At 46.0% G+C, this 24748-nt stretch overlaps 1 protein-coding gene and 1 long non-coding RNA gene across 7 annotated transcripts in view; one reads left to right on the forward strand and one right to left on the reverse strand.

Annotated features, from left to right (window-relative positions):
- Positions 1 to 24748, reverse strand: part of SRCIN1 (SRC kinase signaling inhibitor 1) — a 900548-nt gene that overhangs the window by 837146 nt on the left and 38654 nt on the right. The window contains exon 1 of one of the 6 annotated variants that reach the window (XM_063959664.1): positions 12150 to 12332. The exons of the other annotated variants lie outside the window; for them this stretch is intronic. Within the exon in view, the coding sequence (XP_063815734.1) occupies positions 12150 to 12171 (22 nt within the window). The 5' untranslated portion in view covers positions 12172 to 12332. Of the gene's footprint in view, positions 1 to 12149; positions 12333 to 24748 lie in introns of those variants that run through there. 6 annotated transcript variants of the gene reach the window in all.
- The window catches only part of LOC135055515 (uncharacterized), a 171526-nt gene that overhangs the window by 15177 nt on the left and 131601 nt on the right, over positions 1 to 24748 (forward strand). The window lies entirely within an intron of this gene.

The following is a 24748-nucleotide window of genomic DNA, read 5'->3' on the forward strand; positions in this document are numbered from 1 at the left end:
TACTAAACTCACTGCTGTAATGGTTTTGTGAGAATCTCCTTAAGTCAACATAGAAAAACAGTGTCCTGTAATGATGACTTTGTTGCAGGTTCCAAGAGGTCAAGTAAAATGGTAATGACAGTGTTATTACAATGAAAGTCTGAAAAGGGAAAAATGGACGGCTGAAAGGAGGGAGGGGGATTTATTGATCTGATATATTTTTTTCTAGTCTCTGCCATACCTTGTGACTGCCAGAGGGGATTTACTATACCAAGAATATGCGTTACTACTACTACTTTTAAAATGTTACAACAGTCAGCTAAAATGCAAGACAGAAGCTATATTCAATAGCAAATTACATTATTCCGACACATTATAATTGGCTTATTTCGAGTCTAGTAAGGTCTGGAATTTATTGGTCAATTCCACAGAGAAGGAAAAGATGTACTGAGAATTAGCAGCCAACTCTTTATTTGCCCAGTAAAATAAATAAACTTCCAGTACAGCGTTCTTATAACCTTTGTGCTCCACAGCATCAACCTGGAGCCAGTATATTAGATATTTCAAATGCCCACACACAATACAATTGGCCCAGAGTGACCAACAATTGTATTGTGTTTCAGCTCCAATCAATCATTATACCTAATTAAAATCCATTCTAATTGGATCGAATATCACTGGAGAAAAAACAGGTTGAATTATCATTATGCATCTTGGATCATCACTCGACGTGAAATAAAGATCACAGTGGTAGATGTAATAAGTAAGGGGTAATAAATGATTAATACATCTGAGAATCCTCCTGCACAGTTACAGAATGCTTGCAGCAGGGCAAATAAATAGAATCATATATGCAATGGTCTAGTGACTTCTATCATTACCCATATAGTCGTTTTATTGAGGTTATCTTACTACAGCAAAAATGTTAAGTCCTGCTTCTGGTCAGTCAGTAAATATTATTCCATTTTATTTCTCATTAAGTTCAAGTCAATGAGTTAATGTTATTGTATCTTATAGAGTTGCATCTCACCAAGACATGAGAATGGCAGCCGTGGGTGATGCAGTCATCAAGAGGTGAACAATGGTTTCAAGGCATGTCACAGCAGCTTAAAACCTATTCACACTTCTGTCTGGACCTGGGATATTGCCAGGGCTTTTTTCTGCAGGCGCTTGGAGATGACATCATCTCCAAGCACTGTGAATGCGGCTCTCTATGCAGTGTACGTTACCCTGACCCTGTCGGATGACCCGGGTAACCTGTTCAGACTGCCCTGTAACCCCGGTCCTTTTCAGACCAACCTAGGTTGCTACCCGGGTTTAATTCCCGAGTCACTGGACCAGGGGTTAACCCTTTAACACCAAGCAATAACCAGGGTTTTTGCAGCGGTGTTAAATGAGTTTCTCTGACGTCCTAGTGGATGCTGGGAACTCCGTAAGGACCATGGGGAATAGCGGGCTCCGAAGGAGGCTGGGCACTCTAGAAAGATCTTAGACTACCTGGTGTGCACTGGCTCCTCCCACTATGACCCTCCTCCAAGCCTCAGTTAGATTTCGTGCCCGGCCGAGGTTAGATGCACACTAGGGGCTCTCCTGAGCTCTTAGAAAGTTATAGTCTTAGAATTTGTTATTTTCAGTGAGACCTGCTGGCAACAGGCTCACTGCAGCGAGGGACTAAGGGGAGAAGAAGCGAACTCGCCTGCTTGCAGCCGGATTGGGCTTCTTAGGCTACTGGACACCATTAGCTCCAGAGGGATCGACCGCAGGCCCAGCCTTGATGTTCGGTCCCGGAGCCGCGCCGCCATCCCCCTTACAGAGCCAGAAGCAAGAAGATGGTCCAGAAAATCGGCGGCATGAAGACATCCTGTCTTCACCAAGGTAGCGCACAGCACTGCAGCTGTGCGCCATTGCTCCTCATACACACTTCACACTCCGGTCACTGAGGGTGCAGGGCGCTGGGGGGGGGCGCCCTGAGGCAGCAATAAAAACACCTTGGCTGGCTAAAATACCTCAATATATAGCCCCTGGGGCTATATGAGGTAAATACCCCTGCCAGAATCCCATAAAAAGCGGGAGAATACGCAGCGAAAAAGGGGCGGAGCCTATCTCCTCAGCACACTGGCGCCATTTTTCCCTCACAGCTCGGCTGGAAGGAAGCTCCCTGGCTCTTCCCTGCAATTCTACAGTACAGTAAGAGGGAAAAGAGAGGGGGGGCATTAAAATTGGCACTGTATACAGTATATTATATTGAAAAGCAGCTATTAGGGACATAACTCAGTTAGTCCCTGTATATATATATAGCACTCTGGTGTGTGCTGGCATACTCTTACTCTGTCCCCCCAAAGGGCTTTTGTGGGTCCTGTCCTCTGTTTGAGCATTCCCTGTGTGTGTGGAGTGTGTCGGTACGGCTGTGTCGACATGTTTGAGGAGGATAATGATGTGGAGGGGGAGCAGATGCCTTTAGCAGGGATGTCACCCCCTGGGGGTCAGACACCTGAGTGGATGGTATTATGGCAGGAAATGAGTGCACGTATAGACTCCTTACATAAAAAATTTGCCGACATGCCGACTGTGGGACAGCCGAGTTTTCAGCTCGTGCCTGTCCAGGTGTCTCAAAAGTCATCAGGGGCTCTGAAACGCCCGCTATCTCAGGTGGCACAAGTAGATGTCGACACGGATACTGACACCAGTGTCGACGACGATGAGTCAAATTTAATGCCCGTTAAGGCCATTCACTGCATGATTGAGGCAATGAAAGAGGTGTTAAATATTTCTGATTTACATCCAGGTACCACAAAAAAGGGTATTATGTTTGGGGAGAAAAAACTACCTGTAGTTTTTCCCCCGTCAGATGAATTAAATGAAGTGTGTGAAGAAGCGTGGGCTTCCCCTGATAAGAAATTGGTAATTCCTAAGAAGCTACTAATGGCGTTCCCTTTCCCGCCAGAGGATAGGTTACGTTGGGAAACACCCCCGAGGGTGGATAAAGCGCTCACACGTTTGTCTAAAAAGGTGGCACTACCGTCCCAGGATACGGCCGCCCTTAAGGAACCTGCTGATAGAAAGCAGGAGGCGATCCTGAAGTCTGTATATACACACTCAGGCATTATACTCAGACCAGCTATTGCGTCAGCATGGATGTGCAGTGCTGCCGCTGCGTGGTCAGATAAACTGTCAGAAAATATTGACACGTTAGACAGAGACACGATCCTGCTAACAATTGACCATATCAAAGACTCAGTCTTATACATGAGAGATGCACAGAGGGAAATCTGCCGGCTGGCATCTAAAGTAAGTGCATTATCCATCTCTGCTAGGAGATGCTTATGGACTCGCCAGTGGACTGGAGATGCAGATTCCAAAAGGCACATGGAAGTTTTGCCTTATAAGGGGGAGGAATTATTTGGGGATGGTCTCTCCGACCTAGTTTCCACAGCAACGTCTGGGAAGTCAGCATTTTTACCCCATGTCCCCTCACAGCCTAAGAAGGCGCCATTTTATCAGGTTCAGTCCTTTCGGTCCCAGAAAAACAAGCGGGGAAAAGGAGGGTCTTTTCTGTCAAGAGGCAGAGGCAGGGGAAAAAGGCTGCAGCAAACAGCAGGTTCCCAGGAACAAAAGTCCTCCCCCGCTTCCTCTTCCAAGTCCGCCGCATGACGGTGGGGCTTCACAGGCGGAGCCAGGTACGGTGGGGGCCCGCCTCAGGAATTTCAGCGATCAGTGGGCTCGCTCACAGGTGGATTACTGGATCCTTCAAATAGTATCTCAGGGATACAGGCTGGAATTCGAGGCGACTCCACCCCGCCGTTTCCTAAAATCCGCCTTGCCGATTGCTCCCTCAGACAGGGAGGCGGTGCTAGCAGCGATTCACAAGCTGTATTCCCAGCAGGTGATAATCAAGGTACCCCTACTTCAACAAGGCCGGGGTTACTATTCCACACTATTTGTGGTGCCGAAACCGGACGGTTCGGTGAGACCCATTTTAAATTTGAAATCCTTGAACACATACATAAAAAAATTCAAGTTCAAGATGGAATCGCTCAGGGCGGTTATTGCAAGCCTGGACGAGGGGGATTACATGGTATCCCTGGACATCAAGGATGCTTACCTGCATGTCCCCATTTACAATTCTCACCAGGAGTACCTCAGATTTGTGGTACAGGATTGCCATTACCAATTCCAGACGCTGCCGTTTGGACTCTCCACGGCACCGAGGGTATTTACCAAGGTTATGGCGGAAATGATGATACTCCTTCGAAAAAAGGGAGTTTTAATTATCCCATACTTGGACGATCTCCTAATAAAGGCACGATCCAAGGAACAGTTGTTAGTGGGAGTAGCACTATCTCAGGAAGTGCTGAGCCAGCACGGTTGGATTCTGAATATCCCAAAGTCACAGCTGGTCCCCACGACACGTCTAATGTTCCTGGGAATGATTCTGGACACGGCCCAGAAAAAAGTGTTTCTCCCGGAGGAGAAAGCCAGGGAGTTGTCTTCTCTAGTCAGAGACCTCCTAAAACCAAAACAGGTATCGGTGCATCACTGCACGCGGGTCCTGGGAAAGATGGTAGCTTCTTACGAAGCAATTCCATTCGGCAGGTTCCATGCCAGAATTTTTCAGTGGGACCTGTTGGACAAGTGGTCCGGATCGCATCTTCAGATGCATCGTTTAATAACCCTGTCTCCACGAACCAGGGTGTCTCTTCTGTGGTGGCTGCACAGTGCTCATCTTCTGGAGGGCCGCAGATTCGGCATACAGGACTGGGTCCTGGTGACCACGGATGCCAGCCTACGAGGCTGGGGGGCAGTCACAAAGGGAAGAAATTTCCAAGGACTATGGTCAAGTCAGGAGACTGCCCTTCACATAAATATTCTGGAACTAAGGGCCATTTACAATGCCCTAAGTCAAGCAAAATCCCTGCTCCTACACCAGCCGGTGCTGATCCAGTCAGACAACATCACGGCAGTCGCCCATGTGAATCGACAGGGCGGCACAAGAAGCAGGACGGCGATGGCGATGGGCGGAGAATCATGTACTAGCACTGTCAGCAGTGTTCATCCCGGGAGTGGACAACTGGGAAGCAGACTTTCTCAGCAGGCACGACCTCCACCCGGGAGAGTGGGGACTTCATCCAGAAGTCTTCCAAATGATTGTAAATCAATGGGGTCGTCCACAGGTGGACATGATGGCGTCCCGCCTAAACAAAAAACTAGAGAAGTATTGCGCCAGGTCAAGAGACCCTCAGGCGATAGCTGTGGACGCTCTAGTGACACCGTGGGTGTACCGGTCAGTTTATGTGTTCCCTCTTCTACCTCTCATACCAAAGGTATTGAGAATAATAAGAAAGCGAGGAGTAAACACAATTCTCGTGGTTCCGGATTGGCCGAGAAGAGCGTGGTACCCGGAACTTCAAGAGATGATCTCAGAGGACCCGTGGTCTCTGCCGCTCAGACAGGACCTGCTGCAGCAGGGCCCCTGTCTGTTCCAAGACTTACCGCGGCTGCGTTTGACGGCATGGCGGTTGAACGCCGGATCCTGAAGGAAAAGGGCATTCCGGAGGAAGTCATTCCTACGCTTATTAAAGCCAGGAAAGATGTTACGGCAAAGCATTATCACCGCATATGGCGGAAATATGTTGCATGGTGCGAGGCCAAAAAGGCCCCAACAGAGGAATTTCAACTAGGTCGATTTCTGCATTTCCTGCAAGCAGGAGTGAATATGGGCCTAAAACTGGGCTCCATTAAGGTACAGATCTCGGCTCTGTCAATTTTCTTTCAAAAAGAACTAGCTTCAGTACCTGAAGTTCAGACATTTGTGAAAGGAGTGCTGCATATTCAGCCCCCATTTGTGCCTCCTGTGGCACCTTGGGATCTCAACGTGATGTTGAGTTTCTTAAAATCACATTGGTTTGAGCCACTAAAAACCGTGGATCTGAAATATCTCACGTGGAAAGTGGTCATGTTATTGGCCTTGGCTTCAGCCAGGCGAGTGTCAGAGTTGGCGGCTTTATCATGTAAAAGCCCTTATCTGATTTTCCATATGGATAGGGCAGAATTGAGGACTCGTCCCCAGTTTCTCCCTAAGGTGGTGTCAGCGTTTCACCTATACCAGCCTATTGTGGTGCCTGCGGCTACTAAGGATTTGGAGGACTCCAAGTTGCTAGACGTTGTCAGGGCCCTGAAAATATATGTTTCCAGGAAGGCTGGAGTCAGAAAATCTGACTCGCTGTTTATCCTGTATGCACCCAACAAGCTGGGTGCTCCTGCTTCTAAGCAGACTATTGCTCGTTGGATTTGTAGTACAATTCAGCTTGCACATACTGTGGCAGGCCTGCCACAGCCAAAATCTGTCAATGCCCATTCCACAAGGAAGGTGGGCTCATCTTGGGCGGCTGCCCGAGGGGTCTCGGCTTTACAACTTTGCCGAGCTGCTACTTGGTCAGGGGCAAACACCTTTGCAAAATTCTATAAATTTGATACCCTGGCTGAGGAGGACCTGGAGTTCTCTCATTCGGTGCTGCAGAGTCATCCGCACTCTCCCGCCCGTTTGGGAGCTTTGGTATAATCCCCATGGTCCTTACGGAGTTCCCAGCATCCACTAGGACGTCAGAGAAAATAAGAATTTACTCACCGGTAATTCTATTTCTCGTAGTCCGTAGTGGATGCTGGGCGCCCATCCCAAGTGCAGTTTATCTGCAATACTTGTACATAGTTATTGTTAACTAAATCGGGTTATTGTTGAGCCATCTGTTGAGAGGCTCTATTGTTTCATACTGTTAACTGTGTTTCATATCACGAGTTGTACGGTGTGATTGGTGTGGCTGGTATGAGTCTTACCCGGGATTCAAAATCCTTCCTTATTGTGTACGCTCGTCCGGGCACAGTACCTAACTGAGGCTTGGAGGAGGGTCATAGTGGGAGGAGCCAGTGCACACCAGGTAGTCTAAGATCTTTCTAGAGTGCCCAGCCTCCTTCGGAGCCCGCTATTCCCCATGGTCCTTACGGAGTTCCCAGCATCCACTACGGACTACGAGAAATAGAATTACCGGTGAGTAAATTCTTATTATTTCCAGCAGGGTAAGGACATACAGTACACTATGCTATAACATCGTAAGAGGTGCCCCCACCACAGCAGAAGCCCCAGTGGCTACTTCATTTCTTTTACAGCGATATGAAAACTTCAGAAGGAAATGGGGATGTGTATGGGAGCCACTGCACTATCACTGTATGGGAGCCACTGCACTATCACTGTATGGGAGCCACTGCACTATCACTGTATGGGAGCCACTGCACTATCACTGTATGGGAGCCACTGCACTATCACTGTTTGCTATATGATAGTGCAGCTACTGTATAAAGAACAGTAACAAAAGACTTTTAATGCATGAACCTACAATTCTTACTATTGAATCAAAATTATACACAGTCCTTTTTAGCTGTTCCCTTTAACATGTGAATTTGGCCCTGGTATATACCTAGAGGGGACAAAATGAAATCGAATGAATGCATTGACTAAATATAGGAACCAACTTGTTATTTATTTAAAGGGTAATAGTTGAGCTCCAGCTAAATACTTTGGTGGCTCTTGGTCCTTGGAAGTCATCCTACCATCTAACACGGGTTCGGTATGTCTCACCGGCGGACGGTATGCCGGCTGTCCATATCCTGACAGCGGCATCAAGCCCGTCAGAATGCAGGCAGCGGGACGAGCGCTAATAGTCCTCTTGTGGGCTCGGTGGCTCGCTGCGCTCACCATAGGATCTATTCCCACCCTATGGGTGTCGTGGACACCTATAAGGGGGAATAGCCCTGGTGCGCCGGGAATCCGGCTGCCGGCATGCCGGCAAATTGGCTGCATCGCTCTAATATGGCTTGTACGTCATTCAAGTATAACAAAGAAAACTTTAATACAGGTTTGATGCAAATACAGTAGTAAACTGTTTGTTGGGGTACTTCACATTATCTTACTTGCAATTACAGAGTACACACACACATACAGTAGGTGGGCTAGGTTGGTCACACTGAATACAGGAACATCACAGACACTGGGTCTACAATTTGAAGTTAATAAATGAATATCCACTTTTCAACTACTATCACTCTAGACTGTGAGACCGCTCAGCACACATCTCTCCCCCCACTCAGCACAGCGCAATGTGTGCTGAGCTAGGGGGGGCGCTCATTTTACCCAGCGGTTGAAATGAGTGATGTGCTAGATTGTGCCTGCATGCAGGCCAATCTAGCACCAGCGATAACGACGAGCGGGGCCGCGCATCGCTATCGCTGTGGGGCATATACACGAGAGATCCATGATTAAAACCTAAGCAATCTAGCCAGATTGCTTAGAGTTTAAGAACGGATCTATCCGTGTGTAGCCCCCTTACAGACAGGTGAGGCTAGATAACGATCAAACAATCTGTAGGCAAAAAATTCCACTGATATCTTAAGATACAGTACTGGAAACAGCAACTTTAGGGCAGTATTAAATTAGGGTCGGATTCTCTCCGATGGAGAAGATCCGACATTTCAGTATTCAATTTGCTGGCATTTCCAACAGATTTTTGCCAGTTTTTGTCAATGCCGATCCAACTTTTTTTTAAAGTCGAATCAGCATTGTCGAAAACAGGCTAAAAACCTGTCGGAAGCCACTGTAAAGCTGTCAAAATACGTGGATCCGTGGGTAATCCACCGATCCACATGTTTTCCAACAAGTTCGAATTTCCAACAAGTCGGAAAAACAGCAACAGACTTGAATAGGTCAAATCCAGATTCGACCTAGAAAAGTTGGAAAATGCAGGTGTTCCCACTTGTCAGATCAATTGAATAGACCATTTAGTAGTACAGCAGGCTGGTAAATGCAATGCTCTGAAGTCATTACACCTTTTGAACACATCGTTCATAGTTGGTGCATGCACAATGATAGATATGAACAATATCTCGTTCATTAATGAATGAGATCGTTCATATCTTTCAGTGTAATTGGCCAGTGTGTGTGTAGGGCCCATAAGTTTGTGCGTGTGATGAAATAAGCAGTTTATGTGGGTCATTCCGAGTTGATCGCTAGCTGCCGTTGTTCGCAGCGCAGCAATCAGGCTAAAAATTGGCACTTCTGCATATACGTATGCGGCTCAATGCGCACGCGCGACTTACTTTCACAAAAGCTGATGCAGTTTTACACAAGCTCTAGCGACGCTTTTCAGTCGCATTGCTGGTGATTGACAGGAAGTGGGTGTTTCTGGGAGGTAACTGAGCGTTTTCGGGGAGTGTGTGTAAAAACGCAGGCGTGTCAGATAAAAACGCAGGAGTGGCTGGAAAAACGTAGGCGTGGCTGGCTGAACGCAGGGCGTGTTCGTGACGTCAAAACAGGAACTAAACAGTCTGAAGTGATCGCTAGCTAGGAGTAAGTCTTGAGCTACTCAGAAACTGCACAATCTTTTTTTGTAGCAGCTCTGTGATCCTTTCATTTGCACTTCTGCTAAGCTAAGATACACTCCCAGAGGGCGGCGGCTTAGCGTTTGCACGGCTGCTAAAAGCAGCTAGCGAGCGAACAACTCGGAATGAGGGCCTATGTTTGAACCATGTATCTCAGTCCAGTGAATGATACTTGTTTTGTGTCCTGTGTCATCTGTGAAGTGTTACAGGATGCTCAAAAAGTATTTTCTGTGGCCTCAATATCTGTAATAACTAGCATGTGGCAATGAGAAAGTATATGCAGGTTGTCAAACAATGCATACATCATCACACCAGCCGCTGCGCTCCAGCCATGGCTGTATGACTGTGCTTACATACTGTAGTTAACTCTGCTCTGGGCCTACTTTGTGCAAAGTAGGTTACATAATGCTGATCATATTATGCCAGGTCATCCAATAAGGGGAAAAAACCTGAAAATATAACATCTTCATTTACACTTTACTGATCTGATTAATTATTCAATCATTAATTAAAAATATGAGAGACACTGATGACAGTATAAATAATTAAAATACAGTACAATACCATGCTCAGAAGGCATGTACAGGATGGTATCCGGTCTCTAGGTCGACAAGACTTAGGTCGACAGTGAGATGGTTTGCAGAAAGAGGCCTGACCTCAGCAATGAACTGTACACATTTACATATTCACGCCTTATTTGCATAGAAAAATCTATGGAAGAGAAATGTAATGTACACCCTTTACAAGCTAGAAGGAATTCTTATCGGTTTTATGGCCCTCATACCTATTATTATACTAATATGTTAGGCTCATGCTGTACCTCTAATGTGTGGCTTTCATTGTATGGAGGTCTCTACTTATGAACTAAACAAAAACAACCCCCCCAATTACAACAAAAACAAAATGGCATAACTTTCTAGACATGTATATATCACATTAAACAGGTAATTTCACCTATGTGTCATAGATGTATCCTGTACGGGTGTGGTATTGAAGGTCGACAGTGTCTAGGTTGACCACTATTGGTCGACAGTAACTATGTCAACAGGGTCTCTTGGTCAGCATGTTCTAGGTCAACAGATCAAAAGGTTGACATGAGATTTTCACATTTTTTTTCTTTTTTTAAACTTTTTCATACTTTATGATCCACGTGGACTACGATTGGGAACGGTAACCTTGCCTGAAGCATGGCAAGCGAAGCAAGCCATGCGAGGGGACATAGTGCACTAATTGGGGTTCCCGTTCACTGTACAGTGAAAACGATACAAAAAAAGATGTTAAAACTCATGTCGACCTTTTGACCTGTCGACCTAGAATCCCTGCCGACCTAGAATCCCTGCCGACCTAGTTACTGTCGATCAATAGTGGTCAACCTAGTCACTGTCGACCTTCAATACCACACCCGTACAGGATACATCTATGACACATAGGTGAAATTACCTGTTTAATGTGATATATACATGTCTAGAAAGTTATGCCATTTTGTTTTTGTTGTAATTGGGGGGGTTGTTTTTGTTTAGTTCATAAGTAGAGACCTCCATACAATGAAAGCCACACATTAGAGGTACAGCATGAGCCTAACATATTAGTATAATAATAGGTATGAGGGCCATAAAACCGATAAGAATTCCTTCTAGCTTGTAAAGGGTGTACATTACATTTCTCTTCCATAGATTTTTCTATGCAAATAAGGCGTGAATATGTAAATGTGTACAGTTCATTGCTGAGGTCAGGCCTCTTTCTGCAAACCATCTCAACAAAGCAATATTGCTTGTGCATAAGCCAGCTAGGATGCCCCAATACAAATAGTTGACACAGTTTAATTGTCTCAAAGGCTTGCAGTCCAAGGTGACACTCAATTTTGTCACAGAATAGCCACAATTGGGCACATTTTTCCTGCAGGGAACCTTAGATCAGCAAAGAAATCTATCTTAATCTTAACACCCATTGTGCAGATAACACTGGAGCCTCTTTGTTTTATCACTGAACTAGTCACAACACAGAATGCTATTGGTTTCTGATAAAAGATCCCAGACACAATACAAAGCTACAATAACCACACATAAAAGGAAGCACATTAATATTGCAGGTAATTTCATATCATGGATAGAATCATATTTCAAAACCTCAAATGCAGATACAATTGAAGATGTCAATGCAGTGATTTATTGTATAGAACAATACATTTACTGTAGACAGTAAAAAAAAAAAAAATGCCACTGCCTTACATAAATACCTGCAGAAAAACACGGCTGGACAGCATTCAGTGTGCACAATGTTACTAACCTGCCCACAGAGTCCCTATGGCTCTTGTTAATTAGCAATGCTGGCTTACTAACAATAACATGTACACATTGCCCAAACACTTATCTCTACAGCTGGTATGTATATATAATAATGTTGCTTGTATACGGTTTCTAGGGCAGAGAGCTATACAGTCCCAAGAGCCCAGGAAACCATCCCTGCTTCTTATGCTGACAGACGCCTTTCTATGTTCTGCCCTGCTTCAATGCAGCCTTCTCCCTCTGTTTCTATCTATCTCTGCTGTGCTCCCGGACACCTAAAAGGCATCACTCTGCCTGCAAACGTCTCAGCATCCCCTGCCTTCTTCTCCATCCGTGGAGAGCTGAGCATCTGCAGCATCACCAGGTCCTTCTCTTACAGCCTGCACCCATCCGCTTGACACACAAGTAAAGAAATACCTGCTACTTAACAATGGATGCACAATTTAGGGGGTGACATGCCTTGAGAAGGTGTGTTGCCCATGTCGCTCCCTTCTGTTCCAGCTTCCTCCTTTCGAGTCGATCAGGCCGAGGAGAGCATTGAGGTGGGAGGTGTGTGGAAGTGAGAGAGGGAGAAGGAGACAGAGAGAGGGTGTGCAAGTGTGCGGTGATGATCAGGGGAACAAAACAGGAAGAGCTCACTCTCTCATGATACATTAATGGGCAGTGATCATTCTCTGCTCTCTCTTTTGCTCTCTTAAAGGATCCCACAATAAAAGGCAGCATAGGTGTCTGGAATTATGTTGCCAGATTATTATGCTAATAAGCAGCAGTCTAATAAGGTAGAAGGGGAAGGGCCAAAAAAGGGAGAGACAAATGTCATTCACAAACATGACACTAATGCATCAGGTCGCTGGGATTCCCTACAGAAACCTCCTCCTATGTTCATAAAATAATCATACAAACACCGGCCTAGAAATGAATATTGATTGAGATCTGGCATGAAAAAAATAGACACAGAGAAGACACACTTCTGAGATATTTATTTATTACCAGTTATTTATATAGCGCACACATATTCCGCAGCGCTTCGCAAGCCACGGAGGCCGACCTCATATACCTTATCTAAAGGTACACACTGGTCGATATATCGGCCGTTCTCTTGAACGGCCGATATATCGCGGGACCGTCGGCCAGTGTGTACGGCCGATACGTCTGTGAACTCCGTCGTTCACAGACGTATCGCGTCGGCCGTGCAGCACAGCCGACGGCCAATATATCTACCGATATATTGGCGCGTCGCTGTGTGTGTACAGGGCGGTCGGCCGACCGCCCGTACACATGCTGCTGCGGCGGCCGGCGGTGATTGACAGCTGAACTGGGTGGGCGTGTGTACACGCCCGCCCAGTTCATGACGTCAGTCCCCTACGGATCGGGCAGTGTGTATGCACAGCACACTGCCTGATCCGTCCATAGATATATCTGCAGATCAGTTGATCTGCAGATATATCTATTAGTGTGTACCCACCTTAAGATTGCCTGAGAGCAGGCATGGGGGAAATGCCCTACTTCTAGAGGAGCATGGATGCAGCAAACAAGATGGCAGCACTTTTACTCTTCTAGACATGTGCACTTAGATACAGATGTAAAACATATACTGTATGTACTGCGCATTACAGTGGGCATAGCGGGAAAGGAAGGAAATAAAGTCGTCATGTAGAGAAAGGTAAACACTGAGATTTAGGGCAAAGATACAAACATACATGAGCTCCAAAGATTCTCACATGCTGCAGAAATCCATCTTGGACTAATATAATAAGATTTTGAGTCAGCCACAGAGCCGGCCTTATGCATAGGCAAACTAGGCAAATGCCTAGGGCATTTGGTATGCTTAGGGGCACCAGCAGCTTCTGCTGATTAAAATGATATGCGGCATGCCTATATTCTGTGTGTGACTCCGGCTGTATCTGCATACGAATGCTACGTTGCAGTGTATTCCTGGAAATCGCTGTAATGTAACATTTCATATGCAGATACAGCCGCAGTCGAACACAGAATATAGGCATGCTGCATATCATTTTAATCAGCAGAAGCTGCTTGTGCACCCTAGCCACATAGTAATGCAAATAAGAAGCATTTTCATAAAAAAAAAGGCGCCTGACGTTAGCAGAGCTGCCAGCTGACTCATGCCAGGCATCTCCTGCAGAACTAGTGGCGGTGCTAGGGGGCACCAGCCAAAATCTTGCCTAGGGCATCATATTGGTTAGGGCCGGCTCTGGTCAGCCAGTAAGTGGTCCCTAAATCATTTCTATAGAATAGGCATCTGTAATATATTAGGTTTGTATTTATTGTAGAATTTATACTTTAAAACTTCTATTTCCATCAATTAGAGCTCCTCTCCATGGTATCCAGATGATAGATCGACACTGTCTAGATAGAGCAATAGGTTTACACCATATGGTCAACACGCGTTAGGTGGACAGGGTCGAAAGGTCAGTAGGTAAAAAGGTAGACAGTGCTTAAGGTCGACAGGTTCAAAATGTTGACATGACAATGGTCGACACACATATGATCATCACAAGTTTTGTTGTTGTTTTTTTTTTGGGGGGGGGGGTCACATATTTTTGACTTTTTCTTGATTTACCATCCAAGTGGACTACAACTGGAAATAACAGTAGCACCTTGCCTGAAGTGTGGCGAGTGAAGGGAGCCTGCGAGGGTCTATATTTGCTACTGTATAACTGTGGTCACATATCATGAAACATAGAAAATGACACCCAGAAAAACTTTTTAAAAAAGCACGTCAAACTTTTCTGTGTTGAACATTTCCATGTCGACCTTTTGACACTGTCGACCTTTTCTGCTGTCTGCCTTTTCTATGTCGACCTTTTGACCCTGTCGCCCTAATGCATGTCAATCACATGGGCTCGACCTAGTGACTGTTGATCTAATTACTGTAGATCTTTTACACCACACCCGCTTCTCTTGCTATGTACATTAGACTAGAAATACACAGAATACCTCCTAACTGTCTCAATTGCAGTGTGACCATCTTGATTGCAGTGTAACGTCTTCATTTTGGCAAGAATGTGTAAATTACAGCATGTCCCAGTAGACAACATGTACTGGTAGTGACACTGTACAGAAAGCGTGTGTTATGGTGCACTTGTTTGGGAACATTTACGTGTTTAAGTCCCATTTAATGGCACAGTTTATTTGTACATGCTTACCTTAGGCAATATGAACAAAGACACAACTGGAGCAAAATGATTGCTCCATATCTCTCAGTAAGAAACCTTTGTTTGATAAGGAAAAGCTAGAGCACAGCTCCACAATTATCCTGAACAATTGTATTGATATGCAAGGAAATACAAAATAAGTTTTTTACACTTCTCTGATACCTATATATTTTTTGTGGAGGTGCGGTGGTGATTAATTCTACTTCAAAGAGTGACAGTCAGAGATGACAGGCGTGGTCATGGGATTCTATGTGACATTGTATGCCTTCTTTTGAATGCTTAATGCACACACTATGTTAATGTCGGTCCCAGGGGCGGATTGGGCTGGAAAACCAGCACAGGAAATTTCTTGAAGCAGACCTAATGGGGGTGGGGTCTGGTGATGGGCGGGGTCTGGTGAGGGTGGCTGGGCACTCTTTCCTCAGAAGCAAGAGCTTTTACATAACTGAACTGCCAATGTTTGTTTGTTTATGACAGGGCTCTTTTATAGGTAATTTCATAAAATAGGTTCACTATGGTCCAATCCATGGTAATAGGATAGAGAACAATTCCATGGATACTGTAGGTAGCTATGCAAGCATCAGGTATATTTGGTAAGTTTGGAAAGTCCAGGTACAAGCTGGCATTTAAAAAGCTTTCAAAATAGTAGAAGCTAAAAGCATGTAGGTTTTTGAGTACAATAATGATTTTTCGTTTCACATCCATTTACCCGCACTTATCTAGCAATAATAAGAACGTTACACTTACATAGACGTATACATTAATTTTAAGCATATACATTGTGCAGTAATTTTTGCGCCAAGGCGGTAGGTGATAGAAAATGTCACATAAAGTAGATAAGTTACAATGTTTTGGATCTGCCGTATCCCTCTCTGCGCTCTGATAGCTGAACATTTATTGGATATGGCCAGTGGTGTAACTAGAAATATTTCTCCCCCAAGCCAAAACATTCTCTGCCCCCCCCCCCCCCCCCCCCTAATTGCCACTAGTAAATGGATGAATCTGTGCGCGGCCTTGCTGAAACTGGAATGGCTTTGCATAAAGGGGCGTGGTATTGCAGGGAAAGACTACATTATACCCAAGTTTTGCAGCCTGCACAACCAGACATTGGCCACCACAGGAAAAAAAATAATCCTGATTTATGCTCCTTACAATTTTTCCTCCTTATAATAATGGCCATTATACATTATGCCACATACTGCAATGGCCCTTAGACATTATGCCACACAAAATAATGGCCATGACACAATATGCCACACACCATAATGCCCCCAACACATTATGCCACACACCGTAATGCCCAACACATTATGCCACGCATCGCAATGCCAGTTATACATTATGCCACACACTGCAATGCCCCTGATACATTATAGCACATACAATGCCTGTGACACATTATGACACACACCGCAATGTCCGTGATACATTATGCCACACACGGCAATGCCTGTTATACATTATGTCACACACTGCAATGCCCCTGAGACATTATACCACATACCACAATGCCCATGATATAGTATACCACACACCGTAATGCCTGTGACACATTATGACACACACCGCAATGTCCGTGATACATTATGCCACACACTGCAATGTCCGTGATACATTATGCCACACACGGCAATGCCCGTTATACATTATGTCACACACTGCAATGCCCGTGAGACATTATACCACATACCACAATGCCCATGATATAGTATACCACACACCGTAATGCCTGTGACATATTATGACACAAACCGCAATGTCCGTGATACATTATGTCACACACCGCAATGCCCATTACACATTAAACCCTACAGTAAGGCTTCTAATTACTTTTAAAGTACCTGCTCATTGCCAGGGGTTTCATGCTCTTGGTTCCATGCACAGTGCCAGGGGTTTTCATGCTCAGGGTATCATGCTTGTTGCCAGGGTTTTCATGCGCCAGGTGTTATGCTTGTTGCCAGAGATATCATGTGCTGGGTTTCAAGCTTTTTGCCAGGGGGTAATATTCGTTGCCAGGGGTTTCATGCACTGGGTGTCATGCTCGTTGCTAGTGGGTAATGCTTGTTGCCAGGGATTTCATGAGCTGGGTGTTGTGATTGTTACCAGGGGGTAATGCTTGTTGCTAGGGCTGTGCTCCCAGTGCCAGATATTCCCCCACAGTGGCAGATAAAAATATGCCGCCATAGTGTCAGAAACACATATGCCCCCAGTGCCAAATATGCCCCCCCAGTGCCAGATACCCATATGCCCCCAGTGCACCATATGACCCCCCAGTGCCAGCTACACATGTAACCCCAGTGCCAAATATGCCCCCCCAGTGCCAGGTACACATATACCCCCACTGCCAGTTACACATATACCCCCAGTGCCAGATACACATATACGCCCAGTGCCAAATATGCCCCCCAGTGGCAGTTACACATATACCCCCACTGCCAAATATGCCCCCCAGTGCCAGTTACACACCCTCCCCGGGCTCCCCCGCTGCTGTGAGTTTTGGGAAGGAGCTCTGATTGGCTCACGAACCGGCACTTCATTTAATAGACATGCCACCGCCACCGGAGACCCAGGAGGGACACACTGGAGAGGCGCGCGCTGTGCCCTCCGGCTCCTTCCCAAAACTCACAGCAGCAATCAGTGGCGGTGGCGCCCCCGCAGCCCTGCGCCTCCAAGCCACCTCAGTGGCTGCAGGGTCAGTAGTTACGCCACTGGACATGGCACAGATAAGTGGGAAACCAAAACTGAGCAGGATGGAAACTGAGCATCTGCAGTGATTGACAAAAACTGCCCCGTCAGCCTACTAAAATCTCATAACCCCCACAGCAGTCACAGTGCAGCTGTCCCACACCACATGCACTCCATGAAGCACTTACACTTACCCAGCTTGTATCTGTCTGCAGTGCAGGAAAGACGCCTGACTCCTTACTCGATGGCAAGCGCTCAGCTTCAGCATAGTGTGCAGGAGCAAGGGGAAGTGAAGATAAGTCAGGGCGGCACTGTGACAGCACGTTTACCACGGTTCCGGCTTGTGCAGAAGCTCCAATCACAACAGCCGCAGTATGAATCGGCCCCGCGGTGGGGGGAGGACAGGTTCTTAGGGGAGCACAGCGCGCGACCAACCGGTGTACTGACCCGGCGTCCCAATCCATCCCTGGTCGGTCCTAGTAGTTTAGGATTCTTTTTTTTGGCTGCGCATGTGCCTAAGTCACACCGCACATGCGTACTGACTGTGTTTGTACAGAGTTGCTGTTACGATTTCAGTTGTGATAATTAAACAATTGAATTGCCCACTCTTCTAATGTGGAGATCAGATTCCTTAAAACACTCTTCTTATTCCTGGGTATATGAACCACATCAAATGGATTCCAGATACAGGTACATGGTTAAAATTAGTCTAGTCTTCTTCACCCAACATTATGAAACCAAACTTTATTTCTAATATTATTATTATTATCCTTTATTTTTATGGCGCCACAAGGGTTCTGTAGCACCCAATTACAGAGTACATAAACAAGATAATCAAAAAAGGAAAACAGTGACTTACAGTTGAAGACAATATAGGACAAGTACAGGGTTTATAAACATAGCTGCAGCAGCAGACGACACTGACATAAGTATCAGGGTGGCAGAAAACCGCAGGATTTGATGCCGTTGAAGACAGTTTCAGTAAGCGAATGATAAGCACATGAGGGTTGAGGACCCTGCTCGTGAGAGCTTACATTCTAAAAGGAGAAGGGGCATACAGACAGGGGTGACACAGATGGGGTAGACAGTGAGCGTGAGTGAGCTTGAGTAATATAGTAGACAGTAGTAGACAGTGAGCGTGAGTAATATACATGCTTTAGCTAGAATAATAAGATAATCAACATCAGTGACAATATCCATCCATTCTGAATGCTGGATGCTAGGGTCAGCAAAGCATAGAAACAGAATGGCATGTACTATGAAATAATAACATCTATTCTAGTTCTTAGGGGGATTTTCACCTTCAGATCACATTCATTTATTGTGATATACATAACACCTGCAACTTTGACTATAGGCATTGCTTTATCTTTGTTTGAACAGGCAGAGAGGAGCTCTGTTGTGTTCTCTCTGCATTGGATACTGTTGTTTCCAGAGAGCAGCCCTGTTACCTATCCCATGGTAATAAATACACACAACTGTCTGCTTCTATGAAGACATGGCACAAAACACACAAAGGGCAGGAAAGATAATGCAAGGTATTTAGTATTAGAAAGACACATATAAGGCGGGATGCTGTCAATCTACCGGCTGTCGGGATCTGGGCATTTAGGATATTGATGCCAGTATCCCGACAGCTGGTGAAATGACGTCAGTCGGAATGTCGATCGACACCCGCAATTCCCACTCGGGTGGTGGTACACGACACCACCCAAGGGGGAATATAATAGTATGACGAGCAAAGCTCGCCACCTGGCCTGATGCGAGGGGACATATTCTATAAGAGAACTAAGCATTTATTTCAAGATAGGTGTCTGATAAAAGAGCTACTACATTGTTTTCAGAACAATACTCATGGTCAGGGTTGGTGCTAGAGTGTTTGGTGCCCCATATTTAATAAAGGGATAGCACGCACCAAAAAGGGGTGCGGTCTCACAAGGACGGGCCTGATCAGACAATAATACTGAAGAGCCATGATTCACACTGCCGGCGCAGCTGCCTGCCATACAGTTTGACAGCTGCATTGGCAGACAGCAGCAGAGCCAGATTATCAGTTCATGGGGCCCTAGGCAAGTTGTAGATTTGGGGCCCTTACAGCTTTCTTTTTGCCCCTGGAATGTCAGTATAGCCCAGCCTATGTAAATTTATTGCCATTAACCATATTGGTGCTGGCCTGTTGGTAAATCCGGCAGGCGTCTGACTCAGGGACATGCGGCGAGGTAAATGGCTAAGGCACTGGCTAGTACTAGAGACAGATTTACACACAATATATGAGCCAAAGGGTACCACCCCATCTGGGCATTATACACAGGTGCAGCAGTATATACTGTTGGAACTTTGATGAGTTTTGATCAGAGATGTGTGGAAAAGATAGGCACTGCCTCCCCTGCCATAGACTTTTTACTAGAGATGAGCGGGTTCGGTTTCTCTGAATCCGAACCCGCACGAACTTCATGTTTTTTTTCACGGGTCCGAGCGACTCGGATCTTCCCGCCTTGCTCGGTTAACCCGAGCGCGCCCGAACGTCATCATGACGCTGTCGGATTCTCGCGAGACTCGGATTCTATATAAGGAGCCGCGCGTCGCCGCCATTTTCACACGTGCATTGAGATTGATAGGGAGAGGACGTGGCTGGCGTCCTCTCCATTTAGATTAGGAGAGAGAGAGAGAGAGATTGACCTGAGGCTGATACTGTAGAAGAGAGTGCAGAGTTTAGTGACTGACCACAGTGACCACCAGCAGTGCAGTTGTTTTATTTAATATATCCGTTCTCTGCCTGAAAAAAACGGTACACACAGTGACTCAGTCACATACCATATCTGTGTGCACTGCTCAGCCCAGTGTGCTGCATGCCTGCATCATCTATGTATATATTATATATCTGACTGTGCTCAGCTCACACAGCTTATAATTGTGGGGGAGACTGGGGAGCACTGCAGTGCCAGTTATAGGTTATAGCAGGAGCCAGGAGTACAAGACAGTCACATACCATATCTGTGTGCACTGCTCAGCCCAGTGTGCTGCATCATCTATGTATATATATTATATATCTGACTGTGCTCAGCTCACACAGCTTATAATTGTGGGGGAGACTGGGGAGCACTGCAGTGCCAGTTATAGGTTATAGCAGGAGCCAGGAGTACATATTATACTGTATTAAAATTAAACAGTGCACACTTTTGCTGCAGGAGTGCCACTGCCAGTGTGACTGACCAGTGACCTGACCACACTGACCACCAGTATAGTTAGTAGTATACTATATTGTGATTGCCTGAAAAAGTTAAACACTCGTCGTGTGACTTCACTTGTGTGGTGTTTTTTTTTTATTCTATAAAAAACTCATTCTGCTGACAGACAGTGTCCAGCAGGTCCGTCATTATATAATATATATACCTGTCCGGCTGCAGTAGTGATATATATATATTTTTTATATCATTATTTATCATCCAGTCGCAGCAGACACAGTACGGTAGTTCACGGCTGTAGCTACCTCTGTGTCGGCACTCGGCAGTCCATCCATAATTGTATACCACCTACCCGTGGTTTTTTTTTCTTTCTTCTTTATACATACATACTACTACATCTCTTTATCAACCAGTCTATATTAGCAGCAGACACAGTACAGTACGGTAGTTCACGGCTGTGGCTACCTCTGTGTCGGCACTCGGCAGTCCGTCCATAATTGTATACCACCTAACCGTGGTTTTTTTTTCTTTCTTCTTTATACATACATACTACGACATCTCTTTATCAACCAGTCTATATTAGCAGCAGACACAGTACAGTACGGTAGTTCACGGCTGTGGCTACCTCTGTGTCGGCACTCGGCAGTCCGTCCATAATTGTATACCACCTAACCATGGTTTTTTTTTCTTTCTTCTTCATACATACATACTACGACATCTCTTTATCAACCAGTCTATATTAGCAGCAGACACAGTACAGTACGGTAGTTCACGGCTGTGGCTACCTCTGTGTCGGCACTCGGCAGTCCGTCCATAATTGTATACCACCTAACCGTGGTTTTTTTTTCTTTCTTCTTTATACATACATACTACGACATCTCTTTATCAGCCAGTCTATATTAGCAGCAGACACAGTACAGTACGGTAGTTCACGGCTGTGGCTACCTCTGTGTCGGCACTCGGCAGTCCGTCCATAATTGTATACCACCTAACCGTGGTTTTTTTTTCTTTCTTCTTCATACATACATACTACGACATCTCTTTATCAACCAGTCTATATTAGCAGCAGACACAGTACAGTACGGTAGTTCACGGCTGTGGCTACCTCTGTGTCGGCACTCGGCAGTCCGTCCATAATTGTATACCACCTACCCGTGGTTTTTTTTTCTTTCTTCTTCATACATACATACATACTACGACATCTCTTTATCAACCAGTCTATATTAGCAGCAGACACAGTACAGTACGGTAGTTCACGGCTGTGGCTACCTCTGTGTCGGCACTCGGCAGTCCGTCCATAATTGTATACCACCTAACCGTGGTTTTTTTTTCTTTCTTCTTCATACATACATACTACGACATCTCTTTATCAACCAGTCTATATTAGCAGCAGACACAGTACGGTAGTTCACGGCTGTAGCTACCTCTGTGTCGGCACTCGGCAGTCCGTCCATAATTGTATACTAGTATCCATCCATCTCCATTGTTTACCTGAGGTGCCTTTTAGTTGTGCCTATTAAAATATGGAGAACAAAAATGTTGAGGTTCCAAAATTAGGGAAAGATCAAGATCCACTTCCACCTCGTGCTGAAGCTGCTGCCACTAGTCATGGCCGAGACGATGAAATGCCAGCAACGTCGTCTGCCAAGGCCGATGCCCAATGTCATAGTACAGAGCATGTCAAATCCAAAACACCAAATATCAGTAAAAAAAGGACTCCAAAACCTAAAATAAAATTGTCGGAGGAGAAGCGTAAACTTGCCAATATGCCATTTACCACACGGAGTGGCAAGGAACGGCTGAGGCCCTGGCCTATGTTCATGGCTAGTGGTTCAGCTTCACATGAGGATGGAGGCACTCAGCCTCTCGCTAGAAAAATGAAAAGACTCAAGCTGGCAAAAGCAGTAGCACCGCAAAGAACTGTGCGTTCTTCGAAATCCCAAATCCACAAGGAGAGTCCAATTGTGTCGGTTGCGATGCCTGACCTTCCCAACACTGGACGTGAAGAGCATGCGCCTTCCACCATTTGCACGCCCCCTGCAAGTGCTGGAAGGAGCACCCGCAGTCCAGTTCCTGATAGTCAGATTGAAGATGTCAGTGTTGAAGTACACCAGGATGAGGAGGATATGGGTGTTGCTGGCGCTGGGGAGGAAATTGACCAGGAGGATTCTGATGGTGAGGTGGTTTGTTTAAGTCAGGCACCCGGGGAGACACCTGTTGTCCGTGGGAGGAATATGGCCGTTGACATGCCTGGTGAAAATACCAAAAAAATCAGCTCTTCGGTGTGGAACTATTTCAACAGAAATGCGGACAACAGGTGTCAAGCCGTGTGTTCCCTTTGTCAAGCTGTAATAAGTAGGGGTAAGGACGTTAACCACCTCGGAACATCCTCCCTTATACGTCACCTGCAGCGCATTCATAATAAGTCAGTGACAAGTTCAAAAACTTTGGGTGACAGCGGAAGCAGTCCACTGACCAGTAAATCCCTTCCTCTTGTAACCAAGCTCACGCAAACCACCCCACCAACTCCCTCAGTGTCAATTTCCTCCTTCCCCAGGAATGCCAATAGTCCTGCAGGCAATGTCACTGGCAATTCTGACGAGTCCTCTCCTGCCTGGGATTCCTCCGATGCATCCTTGCGTGTAACGCCTACTGCTGCTGGCGCTGCTGTTGTTGCTGCTGGGAGTCGATGGTCATCCCAGAGGGGAAGTCGTAAGCCCACTTGTACTACTTCCAGTAAGCAATTGACTGTTCAACAGTCCTTTGCGAGGAAGATGAAATATCACAGCAGTCATCCTGCTGCAAAGCGGATAACTGAGGCCTTGACAACTATGTTGGTGTTAGACGTGCGTCCGGTATCCGCCGTTAGTTCACAGGGAACTAGACAATTTATTGAGGCAGTGTGCCCCCGTTACCAAATACCATCTAGGTTCCACTTCTCTAGGCAGGCGATACCGAGAATGTACACGGACGTCAGAAAAAGACTTACCAGTGTCCTAAAAAATGCAGTTGTACCCAATGTCCACTTAACCACGGACATGTGGACAAGTGGAGCAGGGCAGGGTCAGGACTATATGACTGTGACAGCCCACTGGGTAGATGTATGGACTCCCGCCGCAAGAACAGCAGCGGCGGCACCAGTAGCAGCATCTCGCAAACGCCAACTCTTTCCTAGGCAGGCTACGCTTTGTATCACCGGTTTCCAGAATACGCACACAGCTGAAAACCTCTTACGGCAACTGAGGAAGATCATCGCGGAATGGCTTACCCCAATTGGACTCTCCTGTGGATTTGTGGCATCGGACAACGCCAGCAATATTGTGTGTGCATTAAATATGGGCAAATTCCAGCACGTCCCATGTTTTGCACATACCTTGAATTTGGTGGTGCAGAATTATTTAAAAAACGACAGGGGCGTGCAAGAGATGCTGTCGGTGGCCAGAAAAATTGCGGGACACTTTCGGCGTACAGGCACCACGTACAGAAGACTGGAGCACCACCAAAAACTACTGAACCTGCCCTGCCATCATCTGAAGCAAGAAGTGGTAACGAGGTGGAATTCAACCCTCTATATGCTTCAGAGGTTGGAGGAGCAGCAAAAGGCCATTCAAGCCTATACAATTGAGCACGATATAGGAGGTGGAATGCACCTGTCTCAAGCGCAGTGGAGAATGATTTCAACGTTGTGCAAGGTTCTGATGCCCTTTGAACTTGCCACACGTGAAGTCAGTTCAGACACTGCCAGCCTGAGTCAGGTCATTCCCCTCATCAGGCTTTTGCAGAAGAAGCTGGAGACATTGAAGGAGGAGCTAACACGGAGCGATTCCGCTAGGCATGTGGGACTTGTGGATGGAGCCCTTAATTCGCTTAACAAGGATTCACGGGTGGTCAATCTGTTGAAATCAGAGCACTACATTTTGGCCACCGTGCTCGATCCTAGATTTAAAGCCTACCTTGGATCTCTCTTTCCGGCAGACACAAGTCTGCTGGGGTTGAAAGACCTGCTGGTGAG

This window comes from Pseudophryne corroboree, chromosome 3, assembly GCF_028390025.1.
Source record: "Pseudophryne corroboree isolate aPseCor3 chromosome 3, aPseCor3.hap2, whole genome shotgun sequence".
Classification (NCBI taxonomy): domain Eukaryota; kingdom Metazoa; phylum Chordata; class Amphibia; order Anura; family Myobatrachidae; genus Pseudophryne; species Pseudophryne corroboree.